Source organism: Rhododendron vialii, chromosome 8a (genome assembly GCF_030253575.1).
Source record: "Rhododendron vialii isolate Sample 1 chromosome 8a, ASM3025357v1".
Classification (NCBI taxonomy): domain Eukaryota; kingdom Viridiplantae; phylum Streptophyta; class Magnoliopsida; order Ericales; family Ericaceae; genus Rhododendron; species Rhododendron vialii.
The window spans coordinates 3,619,408-3,643,757 of NC_080564.1; the positions used below are offsets into that span (position 1 = coordinate 3,619,408).

The 24,350-nt window shown below is 38.4% G+C and overlaps 3 protein-coding genes and 1 non-coding gene across 7 annotated transcripts; 3 read left to right on the forward strand and 1 right to left on the reverse strand.

Annotated features, from left to right (window-relative positions):
• Window positions 1–405: 405 nt before the first annotated feature.
• On the reverse strand, window positions 406–6,947 carry LOC131298377 (RNA demethylase ALKBH9B). Its single transcript, XM_058323807.1, has 6 exons — window positions 6,498–6,947; window positions 4,307–4,948; window positions 2,446–2,531; window positions 1,988–2,298; window positions 1,746–1,817; window positions 406–1,290 (listed from the first exon to the last, which is right to left on the reverse strand). Exons 1-6 carry the CDS (start codon window positions 6,688–6,690, stop codon window positions 1,002–1,004), a joined length of 1,593 nt encoding a protein of 530 aa, XP_058179790.1. The 5' UTR covers window positions 6,691–6,947; the 3' UTR covers window positions 406–1,001.
• LOC131299356 (small nucleolar RNA snoR100) lies at window positions 3,595–3,701 on the forward strand. Its single transcript, XR_009190743.1, has one exon. It is a non-coding gene; the product is annotated as a small nucleolar RNA snoR100 (small nucleolar RNA).
• Window positions 6,948–8,745: 1,798 nt separating the features above from the next.
• LOC131298384 (uncharacterized) lies at window positions 8,746–9,523 on the forward strand. Its single transcript, XM_058323819.1, has one exon. It carries the CDS (start codon window positions 8,843–8,845, stop codon window positions 9,365–9,367), a length of 525 nt encoding a protein of 174 aa, XP_058179802.1. The 5' UTR covers window positions 8,746–8,842; the 3' UTR covers window positions 9,368–9,523.
• Window positions 9,524–17,525: 8,002 nt separating this feature from the next.
• On the forward strand, window positions 17,526–23,535 carry LOC131298381 (putative WEB family protein At1g65010, chloroplastic). 4 transcript variants are annotated; one of them, XM_058323813.1, is made up of 3 exons: window positions 17,526–17,640; window positions 20,283–21,145; window positions 22,927–23,535. In XM_058323813.1, exons 2-3 carry the CDS (start codon window positions 20,286–20,288, stop codon window positions 23,099–23,101), a joined length of 1,035 nt encoding a protein of 344 aa, XP_058179796.1. In that variant the 5' UTR covers window positions 17,526–17,640; window positions 20,283–20,285; the 3' UTR covers window positions 23,102–23,535. The 4 variants fall into 4 exon arrangements, with proteins under 4 accessions (XP_058179796.1, XP_058179798.1, XP_058179797.1 ...); XM_058323815.1 differs by having other exon boundaries at window positions 17,539–17,640; window positions 20,331–21,145; XM_058323814.1 differs by having other exon boundaries at window positions 17,555–17,640; window positions 20,264–21,145.
• The last annotated feature ends 815 nt before the right edge of the window (window positions 23,536–24,350 follow it).

Genomic DNA, 24,350 nt, shown 5'->3' on the forward strand with positions numbered 1-24,350 from the left:
AAGGTTCTTCAAAACAACAGAAATAACAGCAGCAGAAAGACAAGTTCAGATGTTAAAAGCAGAAAATTCTGTAATGGCGCGCGCAAGTATATTTTTCAAGTATAGTTACCGATCTCTCTTGTATAAATGGGAAGACAATGTCTTTATCTGTGGAGGAAAGGCAAAAGAAAGGGACACGGAGCTTGAATTTGTAGAAGAAAATCCCACACATTTTATTTCTCCACAAATCACTCAACTCAAAATCCAAACGCGGCCTTGAAAGACCAACAAAAATTGATTAGACACTCGCAAATCATAACCTGTGATAGTTTTTTATACTGTATGATAGTTTGATTGAGCAAATTAAGAAACAGTCTGTACACAACTCAACATTAACCTGATTCTAAAGTAGAAAAGTAGAATCCATTGCATCAGAATACACATTCAAAAACACTCCCATACTGAAACTCCACTATGCAATCTGGTACAATATTCAGAGTGAATAAGATAAAGCAATCCAACATGAAACATATCTATATTTAGCAGCAGCAAAACAAGCTCGAGTCAACTTTATAAGCTCCACAGCGAAATCTTTGAAATGGCATGGAGCAGAGAAGAAAACCGGGCGCTTGTCCATAATTATGCAGAGGCAAAATGCTCATACAATAAGCAATTTATTGCAGCACAAAAACTAGATGATCCATCTATGCATAAGATGGCTACAAGTTGGAGATTTAACCAACCCTCACCGCACAAATCTATCGTCAAAGCAGAATTTGAAATCACCCAGAGCTATCAGAGGCTGAAGTCCAACTTCTTCCAATCTTTCACATGCAATTCAGATAAAAACCGCTTAATATCTCCAGAAGAATGAAACTCAAATAGCTGTTTGGTCAACCATATGCAGACAAATTTAATAGAAAAAATCACTAGCCTTTTCCACGTGTTGAAACACCATAAGAAACCCTCGAGTCGAAGACAGAAGCTGATATATCTACTAACACTCCCCTATATATATATCATCAAGTGCCCAAATTCACCCTGACTCTCCGCCTATTAGAAGGACCCAGTGTAATCTGAAGTTGAGGTTCAGAGTAGTTGCCACCTCTCCCTAGCAGTCCCCTCGTTCTATCCATGTTATCCTCCCTTGTAAATGACTGCCTCCTCACAGGAAGGTTTGGTCTTGATGGAGTTGCCCTTTTTGATCTTTCAGTTTCATACGACAATGGCTTGATCCCTTGCAAATCAGGTTCTGGGATAAACACAACAGGCCTTTTTGATTCATCCATTTTTCTGAATGTAATAGATATCCTAGCAAAACATTGGACAGCAGGAATTAGAAACCATACCAAACTAGCAAATTTGACAGAGCGATGGGTAGCGGATATGCTCCAAAAAATAGAAAAGATCAGTAGGGGAATATATTCCTCGGTATATATTATGTCCCAGGCCTTATTTTTGCTTGAAGTAGCTTATCTTTGATTCAGATAAAGCTAAACCAACATCATCTATGTTTCCAATGTTGGTTGAAAGACGGAGATATCAAAACAGCATCTATGCAAACGATAAAAATAAGAACAGGGACTAAAAAAGTCATCCATAATGTTTTGAATTTCTTGAGGAGCCACTTTTTCCAACGAGAGGTGTTAGTTCCATTCATAATTAAAAATGGTACTGACAGCTGGAATTAGAAACCAAACTGTCAGATTAAGCAAGTATGACCGCAAATGATCTAATGAGACAAGTATCAGAAAATATTCTTGCACCTTTTCGTAGGAACTGCAGGTACACAATGTTTAGCCACATCAGCCCCATTTCCATTCAAAACAAGGACAGACCTGTATGAACACGAATATAATGAGTACATATTTGAAAAAAAAAATTACTATCATAGAAATATATAATGAATGATAATTTCCAATGACGAATATTCAATCACCAACAAAAACATGCAGCAGCTGAAAGTAGGAAGAAAATGCATGGAAGGTGACAGGCACGACATTCTTACCCAACAGGCAAGGGAATTGCAGTGGAACCACTGAATTCACCAGGTCCCAAAACCTTCAGGTTTGATCCAAATAATATGTTGCACTCGCTAAGAAATGAAACGGTACAAAAAGGTCGAACGAAATCATGGTTGTCAATGTGAGGAGGTATGCAGTCCCCTTCGTCGTAAATGTTGACTATGCAACTGTCCGGCACGCAAGATGGAGGAAGAACATGCCATTTAACAAGCCTCTTTATCATCCTCTTAAAAAGATTAGGAATAGGATCTACCATTTCATTCTGAAGGATGCCAGGTGGATTTCCATTTTTGTCCTGCAAGCAAAACGTGGATACTTCAATCTCTGTTGTCTGCCAATAGTGGCTGTTCTCATTCTAGAGCTTTCACAAAAGTATCTTCCGCTAGAAGGTATAATAACCAAATCTAGGCGATACGTCGAAAGATACTAAAAGAGACGTTACCATTGCATAGTTGTAACAGCAACCAAATTGAATAGTCACACGCCCTTTGCCCTTCATCCACTTTCGAGGTGCAGTGTAAGTGCGCTCTGTAAAAACAATACAGATTAGTTAATGCTATGTTTATTCAGCACAGATTGCCAACCAAACCATGGCTGTTGAGTGGTGTTCCCAGTAAACAGACATAGAAGAATACGCAATTCTTCTTAATTGAAAAATAGGTTATATGAGATCAATGTTGTAACAAAAAGAGCTACAATAGAATGAATGCAAGTAGCAGCAATATTACATCCTCAATTATCTAACTAAGCACAAATTAGATGACTAGTTGAGCCATAAACGTACAAAATTTGTATATATGGAAAATGCAGAGTGAAAGGAAAGCAAAATGAAAGGTAATAATAGTTCACAAGAATTGTCTTCAAAATTGGTGAAATTTAAGAACAGCAGTCACTAGTCATCCAAAAAGTTCTATGACCAAAAGCACTTGGGATGAGACATCAATTTTCAGTAAAGCTTTTTTTCGTAAGTAATATCCTTTCTCCCACCAACATATCAACATTTCAATTGCACATATGATCTAATTTAGGATTCCTAATGGAGATCCTAACCTCACTCTAATACTTAATGCCTCACCTATCTTCCAACCCACTCCCACCCTTCCACAACTTCCCCGAACAAGCTTTCAACTAAGTCACTCATAAATCTGGTAGTTTGCAAGAGATATTTTCTTCGAAAAATGCTAAGAATATTGAGGAACAAATAAAAGCACTTTTAAAACGATTGTGAAACTCACTCTCACTACAAATGTTCACTTTGTGAAGCAGTCTTCCTAGTACCAAACACTTATTAAAGGCAACAATGGCCTAGAAAGCATGGGAGAAGTACAAGAAGCACCAAAACAAGGATGTCCTGCATGTCATTGTGAAAAAGAGAGGCACATAAAACCAGCATCACACAGATCATGATTAGGTAACCCATGAGGGCCAGAGTATATCGAACCTACAACCTGTATGGACAACTCAGATACATCGGTCATTGTAGCTGTTCCTGTTCTCATGATTCTCATGACCAAAGAACACTAATACCATAGCGAATTATCAATGAAGTTGGCCATCATGCTTCTGTGTGCATACCGATGCTATGGACTATCAATGAAGGAAGCATGGTAATGTGCACATAAATTGATTAGGGTCTCTAGGCCTGCCCTCTCTGATGTCATTTGGCTTTGATCTGGGGCATGGTTCCACAACAAAATAGGTATAAGGGGGCCATTGTTTCTGTGGATTTTGTGAACAACCACTTTGTGCATATTGCCAAAGGTTAGGTCTGTCTCCCCCGCCCATACCCCCAATGATTGGAGACTAAATGAGTTTTGTTGTTGTTGTTGTTGTGGTCATCATGCTTCTAGAAATTTGCATTACATGAATTAGGTGAACTAATCACATTCTTGGTTTTGTAAGTTGTAGTAATAACCACTATCATTCCGAAATATAGTATATGTGGTGTACCCTGTTCCTGTTCTTGTTCCTCGTACCGGAATGACCCGTGATTCAGGTAACGTAGCTCTAATGCATGTGGCAGTCATAGAGAGGAGTGAAAAGTTCTTAGGACCAGCTTGTATGCTTGAGCTATTCTACCATTCTTGCTGTTAATGAGGAACATGGCTCCTAATTACTGTGTATGAGGCAACAACCATTGAAGTTCAACAAATGGGCAATGTAAATCATGCAAGAAGGCTCATTCCTAGACGAACTGACATAAAAGCTGGACAACAAAAGATTGATAAAAAGCAGCACAACAGATGAAACTGCAAAACTTCTACCAGCATTTCAGTAGAATAAGGTTGGGAGAATAGACTGACCTCTGAATTCACCTTTCTCTCCCCTCTCCTGCAGCTCGTAAACAAAGTTAACAATTCTCTTCTGCTCTACAGCACTAAACACATTAGTGTGAAGCTCCAGCCCATCAAGAATGTTGACAAACTTTCCATTAACTCTCTCCAGGGAAATAAAATCCTTGTTCCTCTGCAAGTTACTGAAGCGGAGATACTCCCTCTGATCCCTAGATAACTCCGGCTTCTGCTGAACTTGAACTTTCACTTTCCCTATCCCCTGTCCTGATTGAGAAACACCATCAATAGACTCCCTACTTATTTCATTCTCTTCCTCCTCAAAATCATGTTCATCTTCTTGTGCCATATCAGCCCAAGACATCCGCACCTTTGGGCTCGCTGCAGGAACCACCAGTGAGCCAACCTTTTCGCTGGTTGAGCCTTCTGAATTGGGTCCTGAGTCTCCTGACAAACCATTTGCCTCATCTTTCCAACTCCCAAATGAACTTGTATCTGCTGTGTCATTCATGTCCTCAGCAGCCTTCCAACTACCCAGAGAATTCGTATCATAATCGTCTTCATTCGTATTAACATGTTTTGCCTCCACATTATCCAGGGTCAGAACTGCCAAATTCTCATCTTGTTTTATGGGTTCCACGTCTCCACCAATTTCTACAATTAACCCATTAAAATAATTTAAACAACTGATGGAACAAACCTACTAAAGCACGGAAGGCAGATGTACACTGGAAAATCACAAAAATTAGTAATAAATAGAACATGAGAAACAAAGAGAGAAGAAAGGCTGAACAAAGCCATTGATTATCGTGCAGCATCTGCTTAGACATGCATAAATCTACAGACAAGAGTAGCCAATATTCAAGCTTCTTGGTACAATTGAACCACTGATTTTTAGAAAACCTTTGAGTAACTCTACTCACATAAAGAACTGAACCCACTCTCTCACTGCCCAATGCAAAATCACTTAGCATAGTGCCGAAACAAAATTTAGCTCAGTGTCTGAAACAAGATTTAAAAAAGGTATACGGCAATCAAAGTGAAGACAGCTAATAAATACTCTACTTGTTCAGATACACACTCAGAGGAATGTATACGATTGGGTTGATAACGAAATAATTAAAAACAAGTGTAGAAGCTTATATATCTATTTTGTAAAAACTCCATTAAAGATTTCGCATATATATGACATGAGAAGACTAGATTGTTCGGGGTAAAACATTGTAACAGACGACAGATAAGAAGACCAAAAAACAGCTTTAATACACAACACTTTTTTAAGTTATTCACTGAATCCACTTGAAAGCACACACGATTATGCAAAATTCAAGGTTTCTACAGAAAAAAATCATTCGAATTGAATAGAACAAGGGAATCAAAGGGACAATCTATAAAAGAACTGAAAACTCTCTCTCACTGACCACTACAAAATTAGTTAGCTCAGGTGCGTTTCCACTATATCGTTGGACTACAGGCTAATGGCAATAGTCAAGTTGTTTTTGCTAAATGGTATTTAAGGTGATCTATGTGAGGACTGAGGAGAATGACCTGCATAGAAATCCATGAAAACATCGGCTTTGGTCCATTTAGTTAAGCAGAAACCCCCCTAGTGCCGAAACAAGAATTAGCCAAGTGTCTGAAACAAGATTTTAGAAAGGGATTGGGCAAGCAAAGTGAGTATCAGCAAATATATACTGTACTTCTAAGTCACATACGGTCAAAGGAACGTTTCGTTGATAACAAAACAATTTTAGCAAATACTCTAGTAAAGTTTTTCCGTATGTGTGACGTGAGAAGTCTAAAACTGTTCTAGGTAAACATCGTCATAGATACATACATCGGTACGAAGAAGGAAGAAGAAAATTCACGATTAGCCCGGACACCTGATTTTTTTTTTTAAAAAAAAACAAGAAAATTCACTTTCAATTTGAGGACTTTCTGAGGTTTTCACTGAACCCGCTTGAAAAACATGCAAGGGTACATAAAAACTTAAAAGGGTTTTAACGAAAAATTGCGAATTGAAGAGCACAAGGGCATCAAACAGCTAGAAAAGGGTTGGAACTTTCGAGAAACCCGACATCCATTAACCTATATTCCGTACGTAGTTACATTCACACGCGCGTACGTATACCTTGGTACCGGGATGTAAAATACAAAAAAATACTCCGTATAAAAAATAAAAAACCTAGGGTTTTTTTGTTACCTGGATCGAGGGATTTCACGCGTTTGGAGAGGGTGTGACGGCAGTGGGAGCAGAGATCTCTGGAGAGGAAAGGGAGCCAGTTGGAGAGGAACTCCGAAGCGATCCGGAGCTCCGTCGGGTCGTAGTTGAGCAGGAACGGGTCGTCGGGTCGAGCTCGGGAGTCGTCGGGTCGAGCTCGGGAGTCGTCGCTCATGGCGGCTCTCGGGTACTGCGCTGAGTTAACTCGGGGGGTCGATTCGAATTTTTCGAGATACAAGATTGAAAAGGAAAGGGAAAGGGTTTCGTATGTATTTGTGGTGAGTGAGATCCTGATGAGGGGGAGGAGGAATTTGAGGGACGGGAGTTCCGTGAGACCGAAGTTTTGGGGTGTGGGGGTAAATAGTTGGTGGGAGCAAGGGTAGATTTGGTATTCTAGGTGGAGGAATCCACTAATTAGAAATGACAATTGTTTCCCCCTATGTTAAGCAACCAAACACCTTTTATAAAGATTTACAAAATCAGAATAGCATACCTGCCAAGTGGGTGCGCAGACAATTGACCTAATTGTAGACGGTTCAAATTTATATGCACTCGGATTCAATCTAATTCGTTCGTGCCGAGTAATATCCGTTGCACATTAAATTGGGTGATGGTTAACAAAACCAATTTTATCATTGGAATTTACTTTTCTTCATTTTTATTGGCTTTGGCATGTTTTATGGAGTAAAATAGTTTTTCCTGCTTTATTAGTTGCACTTTTAAAGTTTTCCCTTTACGCCATTTGTCTTTTAAAGAAACAAGAAAATGAAGCGTTTTTTTTTTTTTTTTTTTGACACGCAAGAAGTTTTAATTGTTAATTGTTGTGAAATTTAATCATTGGTCTTGTGCCTACCAACTTGACAACCACTTGCCAAGAAAACGGGCACAGAATCATGCATTGGAGAGCTTATGCCCTGAATTCATGTCAAAAATATGAAGTGTAGTTTAACAAGTCAAAACTATTCGATAATAGTAGTACAGTAATTATCTTATCCTTTTAGCAAATTAAAATTCCCAAATTGGAATAACAAATATATACGGGAACCTACAGTTTCTGTTTGTTTTGCCAACATCAGCCTCCAGTCCAGTTGAGATAGGTCAAGAGTTTTAAATGCATTGTACATTCCTTAAACAAAATAGGAAAGTTTTTTTTTTTTTTGTAATGCAGGGTGTCCCGGACCAATTTGCGCGCACCTCGTACTAATTCCTACAACCCCTCCCACAGCCGTTTCACACGCTTATTCGTTGAGGTGAGGTGGCCCCAAGAGTTGTTAGCAAGGAAAATCGAACATGAGACCTTAGGATTGAGCAAATACTTAAATCTCAGGCCAAGACCACTTAGCCAACCCCTTAGAAAAGTTGGAAAATAATTTGTGACCATTTAATGCACAATTAATCACTTATTCAAAAAAAAATCGCATTTGTTAGTTTTTCGTCAATTTTTTTCATCTTTATTCAAAAATAATTGGGTTTCGATGTTGATTTTTTATTTTTTAGATTCCTCTCGTCATGACGACACAATAATCCAAAAAAATTCAACGCAAAACTAACAAATGTGGAAAAAAAATTGAATAAGGAAAAAAAATAAGCAACTTTTCCGATTTAATTAACCAAAAAAAAGCTGTAGTATTTGCATTACTGGGAGAGAATATTCTATTTGTAACTTCCTGTTAATAACACATGCCCATTAAAATTCATAGCAGGAGGTTTGAATTCAGAACTTTTTGAATAATTATTTATAAGCTTTGGATAACAAATCGTAAAACTAATTTTTGAATTGATAACATGTTTAAATGTTTTAAATTTTTATCTTGATGTTATGGATTTACAACTACATACGTGGTTACCGTATATTTCTATGCAAATGTAGTGAATCTTTATAGAAATGTGTTATGAATTAAATTTTATACAAAATGCTACTCATCCAAAGCAATTCAAGAGGTGCATACCGTACAGAACGAAAATTTTCCAACACAAGAATCCCCTAAATTTTAAAAATAAAATAGTCAAGATAAAGTCATTAATTACCCTTGGAAAAAAAAAGAAGAAGGAAAAGCCCAAATAACTGGGACCCAAGGGCGGAGGTGTAAAGGATTTTTGCGCAAGGGAAAAAACACCAACACGCAAGTGAAGAATTTAAAGATTCTAATCTTCTTGTGAGATGCAAAAGTCCTGAGCCGGCCCCAATTGGTACATGTGCAAGATGCACCTTCCCACGTCCTAGCAACCACAATGTGGTCCCCTCATAGGATAAGAGAGAGAGGGGATAAGAAAATCCAATCCGTAGGCTACTGGCTCATGCCAATTTCTTCACCAAAACTAAAGCCATGAACACCACCACCACAGCAATGTCCTTCGCAAAACCATTCACCACCACCTCCTCTCAGATTCCCACAACTACCCAACACCACCACCGCCATCTCCGACCGCTCACACTTGCCCGCATCAAATGCAAAAGCAGCAGCAGCAGCAGTGACAGCAACATCACCACCAGCAACAGCAGCGGAAATGCGTCGCCGCCAGTGCCACCGCCCCCACCGTCGCCAGAGCAGGTCCTGTTCCGGCGAGGGAGGAGGAGGTCGAGAAAGGAGAAAGAAGATGCGGTGGTCGCCACCGGGCAGCCCAAGAAGGTGGAGAAAAAGGACTGGGATTCCATGACTATGTCAGAGAAGGCTATAGAGCTGTACGTGGGGGAGAAGGGCATCTTGTTTTGGCTCAACAAGTTGGCCTATGCTTCCATCTACGTCATGATTGGAGGTTGGATTCTGTTCCGGTTCGTGGGTCCAGCCCTCAACCTCTACCAGCTTGACTCTGCTCCTCTGCCTCCAACTGCCATGTTGAAGGGCTCATGATTGAGATACTGATACTACTAGTTAAGTAAACAATTCGCCTGTTTTTTTTTTCACTTTATGTTTCTTCTGTATTCTAGCTGCCATGACCAATATTAGTACCTGTTTTGGGGTTGGAAATGAATCAAATGATCAAACACGAGTTCCCACGTACGCAAATCTTGATTTCTTAATCGATTCGCCCTTCAGTTTTGCTGCAAGGTACATTTGTGACAGCATGGTTCAGATGCATAATTGTCACTCAAAGATGGTAGTAGAAGGGCACCTTCAAGAATTAAAGAAACTCGAAACCAGGCTTTCTTACAAGTGATATCTGAAGGACCAAAACAAACATATGGAAGAGCTAAGAAGAACCTCAAGAAGTACCAGCAGGTGCTACAACAATGTAATACTAGCCCTTTAATGATCAACGGCTACACGACACTGACTCACTGAGTACTCATCTTCCTGAGTCTTGCACCTGTAAAAAACCCAAGAACATCCTATTTAGCCAACTGAAGACAGTAATGATGCACAATGCCTTCAATTTATTACCGTAAAGTTGTCCTGTTGGCATCTTAATAACTAGGCATAATAGGTGTCATTCTCCAAAGATCAACGGATTTGTTTTGCACATTACTGTAACACATAACTTGGTTCCCTATATGGTGACATTAAGAAGTAACAGTTGATGGGGGATCATTACTAAATGCCTGCAATATGTGAGCACCCCTTGAGGCAACAGGTTACGCCACACATTTCTTTTCAGTAGATGCACAATTGCTCTAGCTAGGTGCTATGCGGCAGGAATGTAGCATAGAACACAGAAGTGCTGGAATAAGCCAGCTTTGCAACTTTACAGATGACTTCATTTTTTGAAATGAAAAAGGAGAAGTAGAATTGCAAAGCACTTGAGAAAGTAACAAGGATTTCAAGGAGGAAGCCGTTCATATACTAACCTATTACATTGGGACCGAGATGCATAATTGTGATTTTCGCAATTTGTGCACATCCAATCCCCGTCGCGCCATTGCTTCTCTCTGCGATGTCATAGGAACACAAGTATAAAAAATCTTTAGAAACAGATTTATGCGGGTGGGTTCTTAGTGGACAGACTAGTAATACATAGGCGAATATCAGATGTCATTGAGCCCCTCATAGTAGCCCATACCATATGCCAACTCTAAAATTGTCGAACTGAAAAGAAAACAACATCAATTAGGCATAGTAATTCTGTTGTTATTTGGTGGAAGCTGCAATGGGTGTAGACTAGTAATATGTAGGCGAATATCAGATGTCATTGAGCCCCTCATAGTAGCCCATACCACATGCCAACTCTAAAATTGTCGAACTGAAAGAAAACAACATCAATTAGGCATACTAATTCTGTTGTTATTTGGTGGAAGCTGAAATGGGTGTAGATACAAGCACAAACTGAAAAGGTCCAGAAGATTTAGAAAACAAAAGACAATAAAAGCATAAAACAAGTCCAGTGCATTTGAACAAGCACTCGTCACATAAAACATAGGAGTACTACTTTGTCCCAGATATGTCAAATTCATGTGTGAAAAGGATAGCGTGGTCCAATTTATCCTTTGCCTAAGGACCATAGCTGTTGTTGCTACATGTGGAAACTGCAAATTGACAGGTAAATTTGGAGCCGTAGCTGAGCTTCCACTTGGATTGGAGAGAGGGATATACATGCCAGTTTGGTTGCCACCAGAAACAGCTATTTGGACAGACGATGGGTTCGGCAGCCCAAGAAGAGTTTGTAATTCCCTGAAAATAAATTACAAAAGATGAATCTGGAAAACAGGCTGCAACAACGACTAAATTGATTTGAATCCCATATTTGAAAATACAAGTTCTTCAGATGCTAATCGCTTGCTCCAAGCACTTTATAGCCAGAAATGGAGAAAATCAGTTACTGGCATGTTCAAATGTACCCAACTGAAATCTCCCTTTGTCAGAAGTATAATTTTGACACTTGAGGTAAAACAACACCTTTGACAGAATAAGACAACAACATGGTCATCAAAGGAATAGGAGGCTATTGCCACTTATGCATACGTACCAAACAAACAAAGCTACACCCAATGTCACATTAAAGAAATTACACATCTTTTTGCTCAAACGTCAACAACACAATAGAAGCTAAAAAGGGTGGGAAGAAACCCACAAAAAAACGTTGAGCTCAAAGACGATGTTTGTAGCCGCTGACCCCAACAATAGCAAAATATATTGGACCCAAATTTTAAAGTTCCAAAGCTGACAGAAGGATGTACCTGGTGGCATAGAAGCATTGAACTTGTTGCACTGCCAGTAAAAACAGAAGCCAAATCCAATACTTTAGCATGAAAAGAATAGTGAATGCGCAAAGTGCGTAGAAGTACCTGTTCACGAGAAGAATAGTCGTGAAATCCACAACTGCAGATCCAGTCACCATTTCGCCATCCACTACCATGACCTATCGGCAGCTGATTTGCTTAGCCTATTGAAACCCATAACTTCTGTTCCCGCTTAATGGCCTGCAGGTAGACCTCTGCTGAATTGCATACTTATCACTTATCAGCAGGCTGAACCCCATATTTATCAGCCTCTCCTAAAGACCAAATTGTGCTCGAAGGAAATGAATGCTATAGAACTCTATTGCCCAATAATCCACTATTCATGTTTTTTTTCTGGTACGGATTGGGCCCTGGCAAGATAATGTGGATGAGTTCGAAGAAGAACTCCATACATTGCAATTGCCGGCGTTGCTGCTATATCATGAAAGAACCCAGGGTAAAAACTCTTAATGAGTTGGGCCTCGGTTCAACCAAACCCTGGGCTTTTTCATCGTAAGTTATTCGAAGAGGGCTGCTCCACTCAAAAATATCCTAAAGAAGGACATACGGACCGATCATGGCACTGCACTGATCAGAAGAGTGTCAAAGAGCTTTTGAAGAATGTTGGGACAAACAGCAATAACCGTGCTTATCCTTCCAATAAAGAAACTGAACCTTATCTAAGAAACCCAAGGCAAGCCTAGTGATTTCCTTTCTACCATGTCAGTGGATTCCATCAGTAGCATTCCTCCCCGCCCTGAGTGTAATAGATGATCCCCGCAAACCCGAAATAGCAGGCCCCTTCTTTAACTGCTGCCCTTTCTTGTTCTGTACCCAGGTTCACTTATACTAGTTCATCGCATGGTAAAACGAAGAAAGTACGAAAGAATAGTAAACGAAGTCCCTTGGATTGAAAAAGAAGGAAATGAAGAACAGGAACAAAACAAAATGATGGCAGCATTCGCGTACAGGAATGACACCCTCCTTTGGTTGCCCACCCTTTTTGCATTTTTTCCTTGACACATAATTGTCGTTAGCGCAACCTATTAATCCATTGTCACACACCCCTAAACCATAATGAAGCCAAGAAGAGGTAAAGGGAAGCCAAGAATAAGCACACCTACAGGCTACACCCCATGCCAGACCAAGTCAGAGATACAAATATCATGAACTCACTCAACCCAAATGATTGATTTTCTAGTTTCAGCTTGAAAAAGGAAGGATCTATAGAGATAGTATATGCAAGCCGGATTGGATTAACAACCAACATCTACTACGTGAGGACAGCTCAAATACTAATAAGCAAAGCTACAATCAAGTTCAGGAAAACCCCTTTTTTGCAATAATCGAGTTCATGAACTCCAATAATTAAATAAGCACCCAAGAAATTAACTTGGTTCCATAGTGGAAATTTGATAGTTCAATTTCCAAGAGAATACCTTCTGTTGATATGAGACTATCCAATAATCACTCTTTCACTGAACCAAAGCTCATCCGCGAGGTTCATAGCACCAGAGGCCGAGTCCAGTTCTTCTAACCCAAGTGAATTTCTGCCCCTAAAACATAGGGCCAAGTCTGGGATTGGGTCGAGTCCATCGTTTCGACTTGGATCGGCGACGACGTCAGAACGGACACGACCAGAAGGAGGAAAAAAAAAAAAAAGTTTTCAAAGTTGAAATCAAAGTGTTCCCGGCTCATTTTTTTTTCAAAATTTTTCAACATATATGTTCTCCGATGAAATACCAAAAAGTATCCGATTGACTCGATATCTTACAAAATCATTGTAATTGACAAGTTCTACAATGTGGACAAATTGGACTGTAAAAATAAATTCAAAGTAAGATCGAAAATTTCAAAAAACAGAGGAGAAGAAGAAAGTTTCTTCTCCAGTTTCATAAGGGTTATAATCAAGTGTATCCATATAACTTTTTTTCATCTACTTTTGAAATCTATGTTCTCTGATAAATAACCTTTTGGTACTCAATTGAATTCATACTTCACGTAAACATTTTAATCGACAAGTTCTACAATGGGGAAGAATCGGATCATCAAAATAATTCCAAAATCGGTTTCAAAATTGCCAAAAAAGGGGAGAAACCCTCTTCTTGGGACTTCGCAGGATGAAGATGAGAAGTATGTTCACTGCCGAACTCGCATTTCGTACACTCGCGTTACTTATTTCTCGGATACACCAATATGGAACTCGCGTTTACGGAATACGTTTTCCACAGGACATCTATAATACTCGCGTTTACGGACACGTTTTCCATAGAACAGTTTAGTTAATGAATATCCACTTCATCGCCAGAAAAGCTACGTGCACAGCAGCTGTGCACAAAGCCCATTTTCTTCCGCCTCGGGTCGCAGCCTAAATTCTAAAGTGATTTTGGGTGTTTTGTTAACGCCTTTAACGATATCGAACGAAACTCTGTGCACAGAGCCCATTTTCTCCCGCCTCGGGTCGCAACCTAAATTCTGAAGTGATTTTGGGTGTTTTGTTAACGCCTCTAACGATATCGAACGAAGCTCATTTTTCACAGGGACCTTAAACGACATATTTTGAACAAAATAAGCGGCTTCGATCATCTTTGTGCGACCCGAGGCGGGAGAAAATGGGCTCTGTGCACTGCTCCTTCATCGCTTAGAAATTGCCTTGAAAAAATGACTTTTTTGGGCCTCCGTTTTCTTGGTAACGGATTGAATGTGAATTCTCGGTTTTTAACAATATTTGAATTTTGGGTGATTGATGCTGGTGGTTCAGAGTACGAGGAAAGACTACAGATTATTTTGTGTTGTCGTGTAGTATCGTTCTTGTTGAGTATGTGATCGTGTCGTTTCCGTATCAAAAATAATTAATAAAACATAATAATTACTACTATCTAAAAGATAGCGGTAAGTACTCTGAGTATCATCCTCAGGGATTACGAAGGCTAAATTGCAATTGTTCTAATTAATTTCTAGCTTAATTCAGAAAAAAGATTTGATTGTTGGATTTCGAAAATATTAAAAGCTAAATTAAATTAAAGCAATTAAGAAATAACGAAAGTTGATGAGAGAAAAGATCTAGGATTTCGAATCCACTCGACCTGTTGTAACAATATTTATGCGATGATAAAGGTTAATTATTCGAATAAATCCAGATATCGTTAGGGTTCGCGGGTCCTTGCGATATCGCCTAAAGATATTTATGAATCACCAAATAGCATAGGGTATCGCCGCTTAGAACGAACCGTCTTACTAGTACGACCCGTCTCTATGGCACAAATCGTCTAATAGTACGACGCATCTTACGAAGTATAATCCATCTTACTCAGTTATCACAAACAATTAAGAACCGTTATATGAACGTGCATAACAATCTAGAAAATCATACACAATATTTGATAGAGAAAATTAATACCACAAATAAATCCTCAAGTCATACAACCACGATTCGAATAATAAAAACACTAAATCAAAACATAAAAATCGTTACTCGGAGTTTGAACTTCATCTACACACTAGAAACGAGTTTAGCCGAACGTCAAACAGGAAATCATCGCAGCCTTTGGTTTACTTGTTTTCTAGCCGACTCCCTGGTTATGTGCGTGGCCTCCTTTTATAAGGAGCCAAGGGAAACCCTATTTTATTTCTTTTCTTTTCCCAACCGACTTCTCAAGCCCAAGTCCACAGCAATTAGATTGGGTGCTTCTCACTTCGGTTATCCATCACAAACTTTGGCCCATCGTAAAATCCAAAATTATACTTTATTTTGTATCAAGCCTCTAAATACCCACAACACAAGAATAAAGCATAAAACTTCAAGTAACAATATAAATAGACTTAGCAAGAATAAATTAGGAGCACGTATGTAAACATTTACACGCCTATCAGTATGTTTGGCAATAACGATTGCACTTTTCTCGGGTAAGCGTAGTTGAAGTGAGAAAAATATCTACTTGCTCGTCGTTATTTTCCAATTCGACATTATGTACACAAATCTATTGTGTTGAAATCGAGTCACATCGCAAGTGACATGCATATTTCTGCAAATGTGTTTGTATCTATGCAGGCACACATATGTACATAGATACATGAAAAAGTCTACAATACACATTTTTTAAAATGGTGTACCATATACACATATTTTATAGTTTATTCATAACATTTTTGGATGTTTCGTAACTTTTGTTCTAGAATTCATAACTTTTCAGCAGTAAGGTTCGTAACATTTTCATTATGATTCAAAACATTTTGGTATATCTCGTAACCTTTATACGATTCGTAACTTTTTAGCAATACGATTCGTAATATTTTCTCTACAATTTATAACATTTTAGGGGTGCATATGATACACATCTAAATAAAAAAATGTATATTGTAATATTTCCCTAGATATATATGGGTATGTGCGGACCTTGGAGATCGAGATAGAGAGAGAGAAAGGGAGGAGCGAGAAGAGACCACCCTGACATTTTTTTCCTTGTAAAAGTAATCCAAAAGAAATGTTTTCAAAGTAATTTTTAAAAAAAAAATGTCTTTTAGGTCCTGGGTTAAACTAAAACTGAAATCCCAGTAAACTTATCGGTGATTGGTAAAAAGTAAAAACCGTAAGATGGTTGTTTTTTTTCAAATTTTTTTTTCGTTTGTTACTTTGCGTCAATTTGGTGTAGAGTATTGGTTCACCTCAACAAGATGAATCTAAAATGTAAAAAGTTATGTTCAAAGTTTTATTTTTTGAATAAACAAAAAAATAATCCAAAAATTACTGACGCCTCGTCGTAACGAAGCAATTATCCACAAATAATTGACGCAAAACTAACAAATATGGAAAACGCCAAACCACCCCTAAGTAACTTATTTTAGCATCTTTGTCGTAATTATCATTGGGAATATGTTCGGGACTTCTTAGGAAATACTATAAGCAAATTTGTGTTGTCCACACTCTGTAATGATGATCATTTGATAATGTATTCTTCTAGGTTTTTTTTTTATTTTTTATATTGACAAAAGTTAATACTGTCGGGATAATTAAACTAACACTTTCAATGGAAAGCTCCGTAAAGCCTTCTTCAAGAAAAGCTCCGTTTCTCTTATCATTTTGAAAACATAAATGTACAAGGTTTGCATATCATATTTCTATTTTTTTTAGCAGAAATAATATTCAAATTTGTACTTCCTTCAAATATGGGCTCTTCTAATAAAACAATCTTGAAAAAAGTACCAAATGATTTTCGAGGTTGCCAATGCCTATTTAACAGTATCATATGTAGAACTTGTGGGATAATTGGCATGTGCATGTGTTTGTGAAAATTTTATAGTATAATTTAAAATTTTGAAAGGCCGAATGTCTTAGTAATTTTTTAATCTTAAAATATAGGATAAGTACCTTTTTATAGATAAACTTCTCTCGGGGTCAATTTTAGTGTTACGGATCTGGAAGAATTTGCCAACAAAAATTGTATAATGAAATAAGCCCAAAATCTAGGAGTTTACTATATTTGGAAACATCAACAAAAAAAAAAAAAACATTTCTCTGGACCTTTGGAGTTTTAGTTTTTGTTGTTTTGGTATGGAATTATCCCAAAAAAAAAAAAAAAGAATATTTTCCCCAATCAATTTATGGTATGGAAATTAATTTTTACACCCCACTTATGAGATAAGTGTACTTAAAAATTGGTTTCCATCATGTTATGAATCATTTTAAGCACTAAAAATATACTTGCAACCGTTCTATTTTCATAAGGTCCATTGTGCAAAAAAATTTATTTTCGATTTACGAGACAGGTACAAGTTATTTTCCACAGAAAATTAGTATTGCAGTTAAAAAAAATTCTATTTTGATTAGGGGAAACTTCAATAAAAAGTCTTTATTATATATATTGACACCATCATCCATCTCTTTACCAATCTCTCTCTCTCTCTCTCTCTCTCTCAGTCAAAGCTCGTCAGAACTCAGGAGCTCCCAAATTATCCTCTGCAAATCAGAAGGTGACCTCTCTCTCAATTACCAATTGTATTCATCTCTTACAAACCGTTGTTTCGCTGTCGTCCGATTGTCTAACCAAAGCTGTCGATTTCTCTGTTGGTTGTTTCTTTTCTCGCATTTTGTTTGTTCTAGACGTAGCGTATCACTGTAAACCCAAATATGTTTTCTTCTTCAGTTCAATACACCACTCGTGTATTCACTAATTTGGGTTTGATTAAGAATTCGAGATGAAGAGCGTATTTTTTTGCTTGTGGATTACTAAACTCTTTACTATTTCTTACGATCTGCTTAACGTAGGGTTTATCAGTAGAAGTCTGTCCAATGGATGAATTCACTTGGGGTTTTGAGAGTTCATGTTATTGATTCACTTGGGGTTTTGAGAGTTCATGCTATTGATTCGAGTTTTACTGAGTTTTTCTATTTTTTTCCGAAAGAATGCGGAAATTTTGCAAAACTTGGGATATCTCAAAATGCATGATTTGGGATGTCCCAGAATATAGGTCCCAATACTTTTTTTTTTTTAAATTTTAAAAACTCAGATGTTCGGGCCAGCATCCACGCAACTCGACTAATCTTGGGGGCTTAATCCCACGCCTACTTGCAGGGAGCCCGATTAAAGTCGGGCAAAGCTCCGTATGGACTTACTCCTGTTAAGTGTTTGGTATCCAAATTTACCCAATAGATGTCCAAAACCATCCCTTTCAATTGGTAATGGAAACTTTTTTGTGTTGGGGATCAGGGCTGGCCCAATGGGAAGGCCCAAGAGGCCACCGCCTTGGGCCTCCACATTTTGGGCCAAAATATGGGGCACCCCTTCCCAGATAAGTATATAAATTTTCTGTGTGCAACTATAATACAAACTCCATTTGGTGGTTCAGTGGTAAAATGTTTGCTCTTCTATATAAAATGCCAAGGTTCAAATCCTAGTAGGGTACTTTTTTGAAGTGTCTTTTTGCCAAAAAAAATTTCTCCTCACACAAATTGAGACTGTTGTGATTCAAACATGAGTCCACCGAATATTATTGCAACCGCACAAGCCATTAAGGCCGAAATATTTACCATGTTGAATAGTATGAATAAAAATGATATATAGATAATATTTCTGTTTATTGTTTTTAAATTAGGAAATTTATGTAGGACGCTATTCCACCCCTTGGCCTAGGGCATCTAAATACCTTGGGCCGGCCTTGTTGGGGATAAACCGGTTACTTTGGAAAGTTACACATTCTGGTTCGAGATTTGGTTGCATTGAAGGCATGACCCCTTAATAAGTTGAAACTGACAAAAGCAACTAACTTTGTGGACTGATACAAACAGGACACCATGTTGTTTTCTAATGGTTAGGAGTTAGGACACTAACTTGTTGGGAAGATGTTTACTACATATGTATGTGAATTATAGGTAAATATGAGGAGTATGTATGTTTACTACTACTATCGAATTGGTGATAAAAACCAGAAATTTCATTGACAGGATGAAGGTATGAAAACAACAAAGTCACTACATAAGTATTCAAGATCTAAGCATCCACAACAACTTTGACCCTGCCCAAACTTGAAAATTGCATTATTACCTCGTATCATGTCCTTGCATGTCCCCACTATATCCAACTACGAATGGTATGCTAATTAAAACGAAGACATTTTTGGGCATGCTTGACGTGTACAGAGCATTTCCATGTCCCTGGCATGTTGCACTTGGATTCATAAGGCTGGTAGATGTGGTAGGTGTGTCCGTGTTATCCATGTTCATGCTACTTAGACTCTCACCATTATGACTTGTGAGAGTAATTGAAGGGGAAGTTATTGCTGGCTACCTGGTGGATGACATGGCAGAAAGGTCAAAGGTTGACTACTGCTGCTCTCTGGCTGGAGCTTAGGTTGCTGGAGGGTGGTGGGCAGCTGGAGCTGAAATAGTGGTGGCTGATGGCTTGAGAGAGTGGTATGTCTTCAACTAAAGGTGGGGTCAAGTGTACCATCATTACAGAAGTAAAGGGAGGAGTGATGAGATAAACTTCACTTGGGATTCCTTATTTATGGAAACTCTTCCCCTGGGCTGTAAACTAACTGTCCAAAAATGGTTATTCAGCTTGCCCAAAATCCCCCAGGATGCCTGAGGGCCTGAAATCAAGTAACCTGAACTAATTTTGAAATGTCATAAACCATACTTTGCGTGTCTATAGTTTCTGCAAGGTGGCATGCTATAGCTTTTCTAGGATGTGCTTCTTATACTTCTGCTGCAGTTAGGGTTGTTTTGTGACTTTCATCTTTCCGTATACGCAAAATTTTTTGTTGCAGCAAACTTAAGTTGTTCTGTGGTCTTTTGCCACGGTCTTGGACAAGGTTCCATGATGTTTGTAGTAATCTGAGCAAGATTACAAATACTTGGTAGAGGTTTGATTATTATGAGGTACAAATCCCTGAATCAGTCATTTAGGTTTAGCAGCTGTAGTTTCTACTTGATTTAAATTGCTGCAAGACTTGCGGTGGTGCTTCTACTGCGTAAACCTTCATATAGATTCAATTCTTCTCACTAGGTATCTGTTAGATCTTCAAACTGTAATATTTTGTTTGTGCATTACACTCTATTTATTCCTTGTCGCTCCCTAATTTTGTCGACCTTAAGTATGGTTTGATTTTAATAGGTGATGGCATCTGGGGAAGATTTTGACTTGTCCACTTTGAAGTTTCAGCTAAGCCAAACACAAACAATGTGGAAGGAGGACATGGAAAGAAGCCAATCCCAAATTGATGATTTGCAAGGAAAACTTGAGGAAGTAAAGGCTTGTATGCATGGGTCCGAGGAAGATGCAAGAAAAGAGTTGGAAGTTCTTTGGCGGAGAGTCAAAACTACAGCAACATTGTTGACTTACTTGAAATCAAAGGCGAGACTCATGGCTGTTCCTCATTTAGCCCATACTTCATGTGGCATTAAACAGTTGGATGGGGTTGGGCTTGTTGACAAAAATGGAGTACCCTTTTCTAGTTGGTCTAAGAACATAGATATTTCTTCCTTTGACAATCCAGACGAGGAATCATGGATTGGCATTAGCCTTCAACGTGGATCCCTTGATGAACAAGATGGAGCCTATATTGGTGAAGTGCTGAAGAATGTGCAAATGGTGACTGATGTAATGGAAACCCTAGTGAAGAGGGTTCTTATGGCAGAATCTGAAACTGCTATTGAGAAAAAGAAGGTAACTTTAGGTCAGGAAGAGATAAATAAGAAGGTAGTCCAAATTGAGAGCATGTCTATGAAGTTGGAGGAGATGGAAAGGTTTACGCTCGGCACAAATGGTATTTTGAATGAGATGCGACAGAGGGTTGAAGATTTGGTTCAAGAAACATCGAGACAGAGGCAACGAGCAGCTGAAAACGAACAAGAGCTTTGTCGCGTGAAGCAAGATTTCGAGTCCCTGAAAACTTATGTTAGTAGCCTTATCAATGTGAGAGAGACGCTTTTATCATCAGAGAAGCAGTTCCAAACAATTGAGAGGCTTTTTGAGCGGTTAGTATGCTTACTATGCCCTTTTTGAGGATAGTGTGCTACGTCGGATCTTTATCATTCCATGCTATATTGTTTTGTTGGTTTATGATGAGGCCTTCTGAGAATCTGAATATGCTAACAACGTGCCCTGTTCTTCCTGGTTTTCTTCACTCTATTGTCTGCTCACTGCTACCGTCTGTATATTTGTCACTTGAGTCTACATAACATTAGTTCCATATCCGTATATCTTGCCTAGTACTAAGTTATGTGCATGTTATGACATTGTGCAATAGTACTAAGACTAGTGGTTGTTTTGTTAATTTACATGGTCTTTCTCTTGGCTCTCTTGGTCTGCAGCTGACCGTTTGGACCTCATTTTACTTGGCTTTATTTTTGGTAATATAGAGCAGGATAGTTCTTTGGAGGATATGCACGTTGTGCCTGAAATTGCCTGAGTGGATATTGGTTATAGTCCTTTTGGCCTGAGAAGGATCCTTTGAACCCAAGAATCTGGCTACTTATACTGGGTGAAAACACTTCCCAGTAGATGTTCTATACTTATTCTTGCATTGTTGTTGTATAACAAAATATTAAAGGACCTGTACACCCCTCTATACTCTAAAAATATCTAACATGTCAAAGAATTGACTCGAAGTAGGGTTGTACCCCCTCGACTCCCAACTAAACAAATTAGAAATCGGAACATTCTTAACTTTGAACAATGGCCTATCCTCCCAGTCAAAATATCATCGATCCCTCTTTCTCCAGATAGACCACATCAAGTACAGCGGGATCATTATCCACGGCTTCCGTCTTCTTCTACCATTCTCGAAAAAGCACAGAGGGATCATATATGTTAGATGTATTGTGGACCCTTCTCAATGTGTGATGTACTTGAGTGGAGCATGATACATGGGTAGTTGGATGGGAGATGAAGTTTTCATATTTTTATCGTTCTTCTTTCGTTTCCCAGAATAAAGTAGACTTTGTCAGTAACAGAAAACCATGACTGGGCACTTTTGACTTTGAAGCACAATGCAAAAGCAACACAATATCTTTGTTCTCTACTTAAAAATTGTTAGTCAGTGTGAATTTCCAAAGAGTGCACTTGGAATTGCACATTATTTGTGTTTTTGTTATCCAATTGGGGTTACAACTTACAGATATAAATGTATATTCAGGTGAAGGGTTGGTAATTCTTCTTCTTCTCTTATCTCTTGTATAACACTAATCTCAACTTTACTCTGCAAATCAACTAATCATATTCTTCAACTCAACTAAAACCTAATCATACTTGTCAAGAACTAGCAGATGCCCGTGCCTAGAGGCACATCAAAACGTGATATAATCTCAACTTAAATAAACTACCCGCTCTACTTGATTGCTCTACATGACAAATATAATCTACTCATAGTGTCTGCTATCATTTTGAGACATTTTCCTATTTGATCATAAAAGGCAACATCCAAATAGAGATACATTGCTTAAAAAGTTAAGGAGAGAGAGTGGTAGATTTATTTAGAAGAATATTCTCTTTATCTTTTAAAAAGTTTAAAAAGAATGATCTAACGGCTACAACTTGCAATGAAAATATGATCCAATGGCTGTGTATGTTACTTTGTTTGTATGCATAAACATTTTTATGAAAAACTGCTCTGTTTTATTATATTAGATTGTTGACAGATGTATGGCCTGCAATTGTGGTGGTGGAATGAATACCCTTTTTTGAACAGCGGTGGTATGAATAACTGACATACTATCTCCAATTGTCATACGATCTATTGCATTTTTCATGGGAGCAGGTTAGTTGCAAAGACAACACAGTTGGAGAGTGAGAAAATGCAGAAAGAAACTGAAGTCCACAAACTTATGGAAGAGAACATGAGGTTGACGACTCTACTTGACAAAAAAGAGGCCCAGCTCTTGGCCATGAATGAACAATGCAAGGTCATGGCTTTGAGTGCTTCAAATATTTAGTTCTGATATCATTTCGCCTAATCTTTGATCCACTCGGCTGCCACCTTCCGGCCCTCCTGTCTGTATCGGTGAATAATATCAAGCTTGAAAATATGCCGGGGCATCTTTTTTAAGATGTGCCGTTTAGAGGAGCTTGTGGAAGTTAATATAGAAGAGATGCTACTGTGGTGGAGTAATGTTGTCGACTGGAGCAATAACATTCCGTTTGCTGGAATCCAGAGTTGTAGTTTTCCGAACACTCGATAGGTTTCATTGTATAATTTCGGTGAGTAGTTGCGGTATCATTGCTGCAAACTTCGACCAAGCGGGTAACAACCTTATGTTTCTCTTTACATTGTGGCATTACCATTTTGTTTCCTTAAAAAAAGACCGATAATTTGCAATTGTAAGTTATTCTAAACAATCACTCAAAGTTGTGTGTCATTCGCTTCAAATTCGCTAGTTCTGGATCGTGATTTTTCTACTTGCCGGAGTAATGTGATTTCCTCTCCAGTAGGTTGTTACAGATTAAGTTTCCAAACTCAAGCACTTGAAATGGTCTCGCAGGAATGAAGTTATTCGGACGGCATTGTCTCATAATGGCCCACTTAAATTTGTGTAAGATATTTTGCATCGAAACAAATGGAGCCGTTGTTATGTTGTTATTGATTGATTGGGAAAACTAATCCAGTCTTTAAATCTCAATCAATTGGGGGTTAGCTTATATGAATTCGGCTTTTTTACTGAGTTTCGTCAACGACACCATGTTCTGGACATGCAATAAACTTAAATCCTTTTGAATTACCACCACTAAAGCCAATTTAGATCCAACTCTTCATTAAGTGCTATCTTCCACCGTAACTCTATCACTTCTCCTAACTAGTACATTTACTGATACCATAGATGCTCACAACCACCATTGATCTCTCTTTTTTCTCATTTTATCTTCTATTGGCGTCATACCTCCCCTTTCGCGAATGTCTCATATTCGTAATCGAATTCATGTCATCTTACGAGGTATTTTTATGTGGCGATTGTAATCTGTTTAATGCACAATCTTTTCCCTTTATTCGGACTTGGGAGTTAGGACAAGACCATAAGCACGTCACATAAAAAAATCCCTCACTTGGTTGTAGGGCTGCAAACGAGCCGAGCTGCTCACGAGAAGCTCGTGGCTCGACTAGTCATGGCTCAACTCATTTAGTCATCGAGCCGACCTCTACACTCAAAAGCTCTTGTAAATTCTCGGCTACACTCAAAAAGCTTAGCT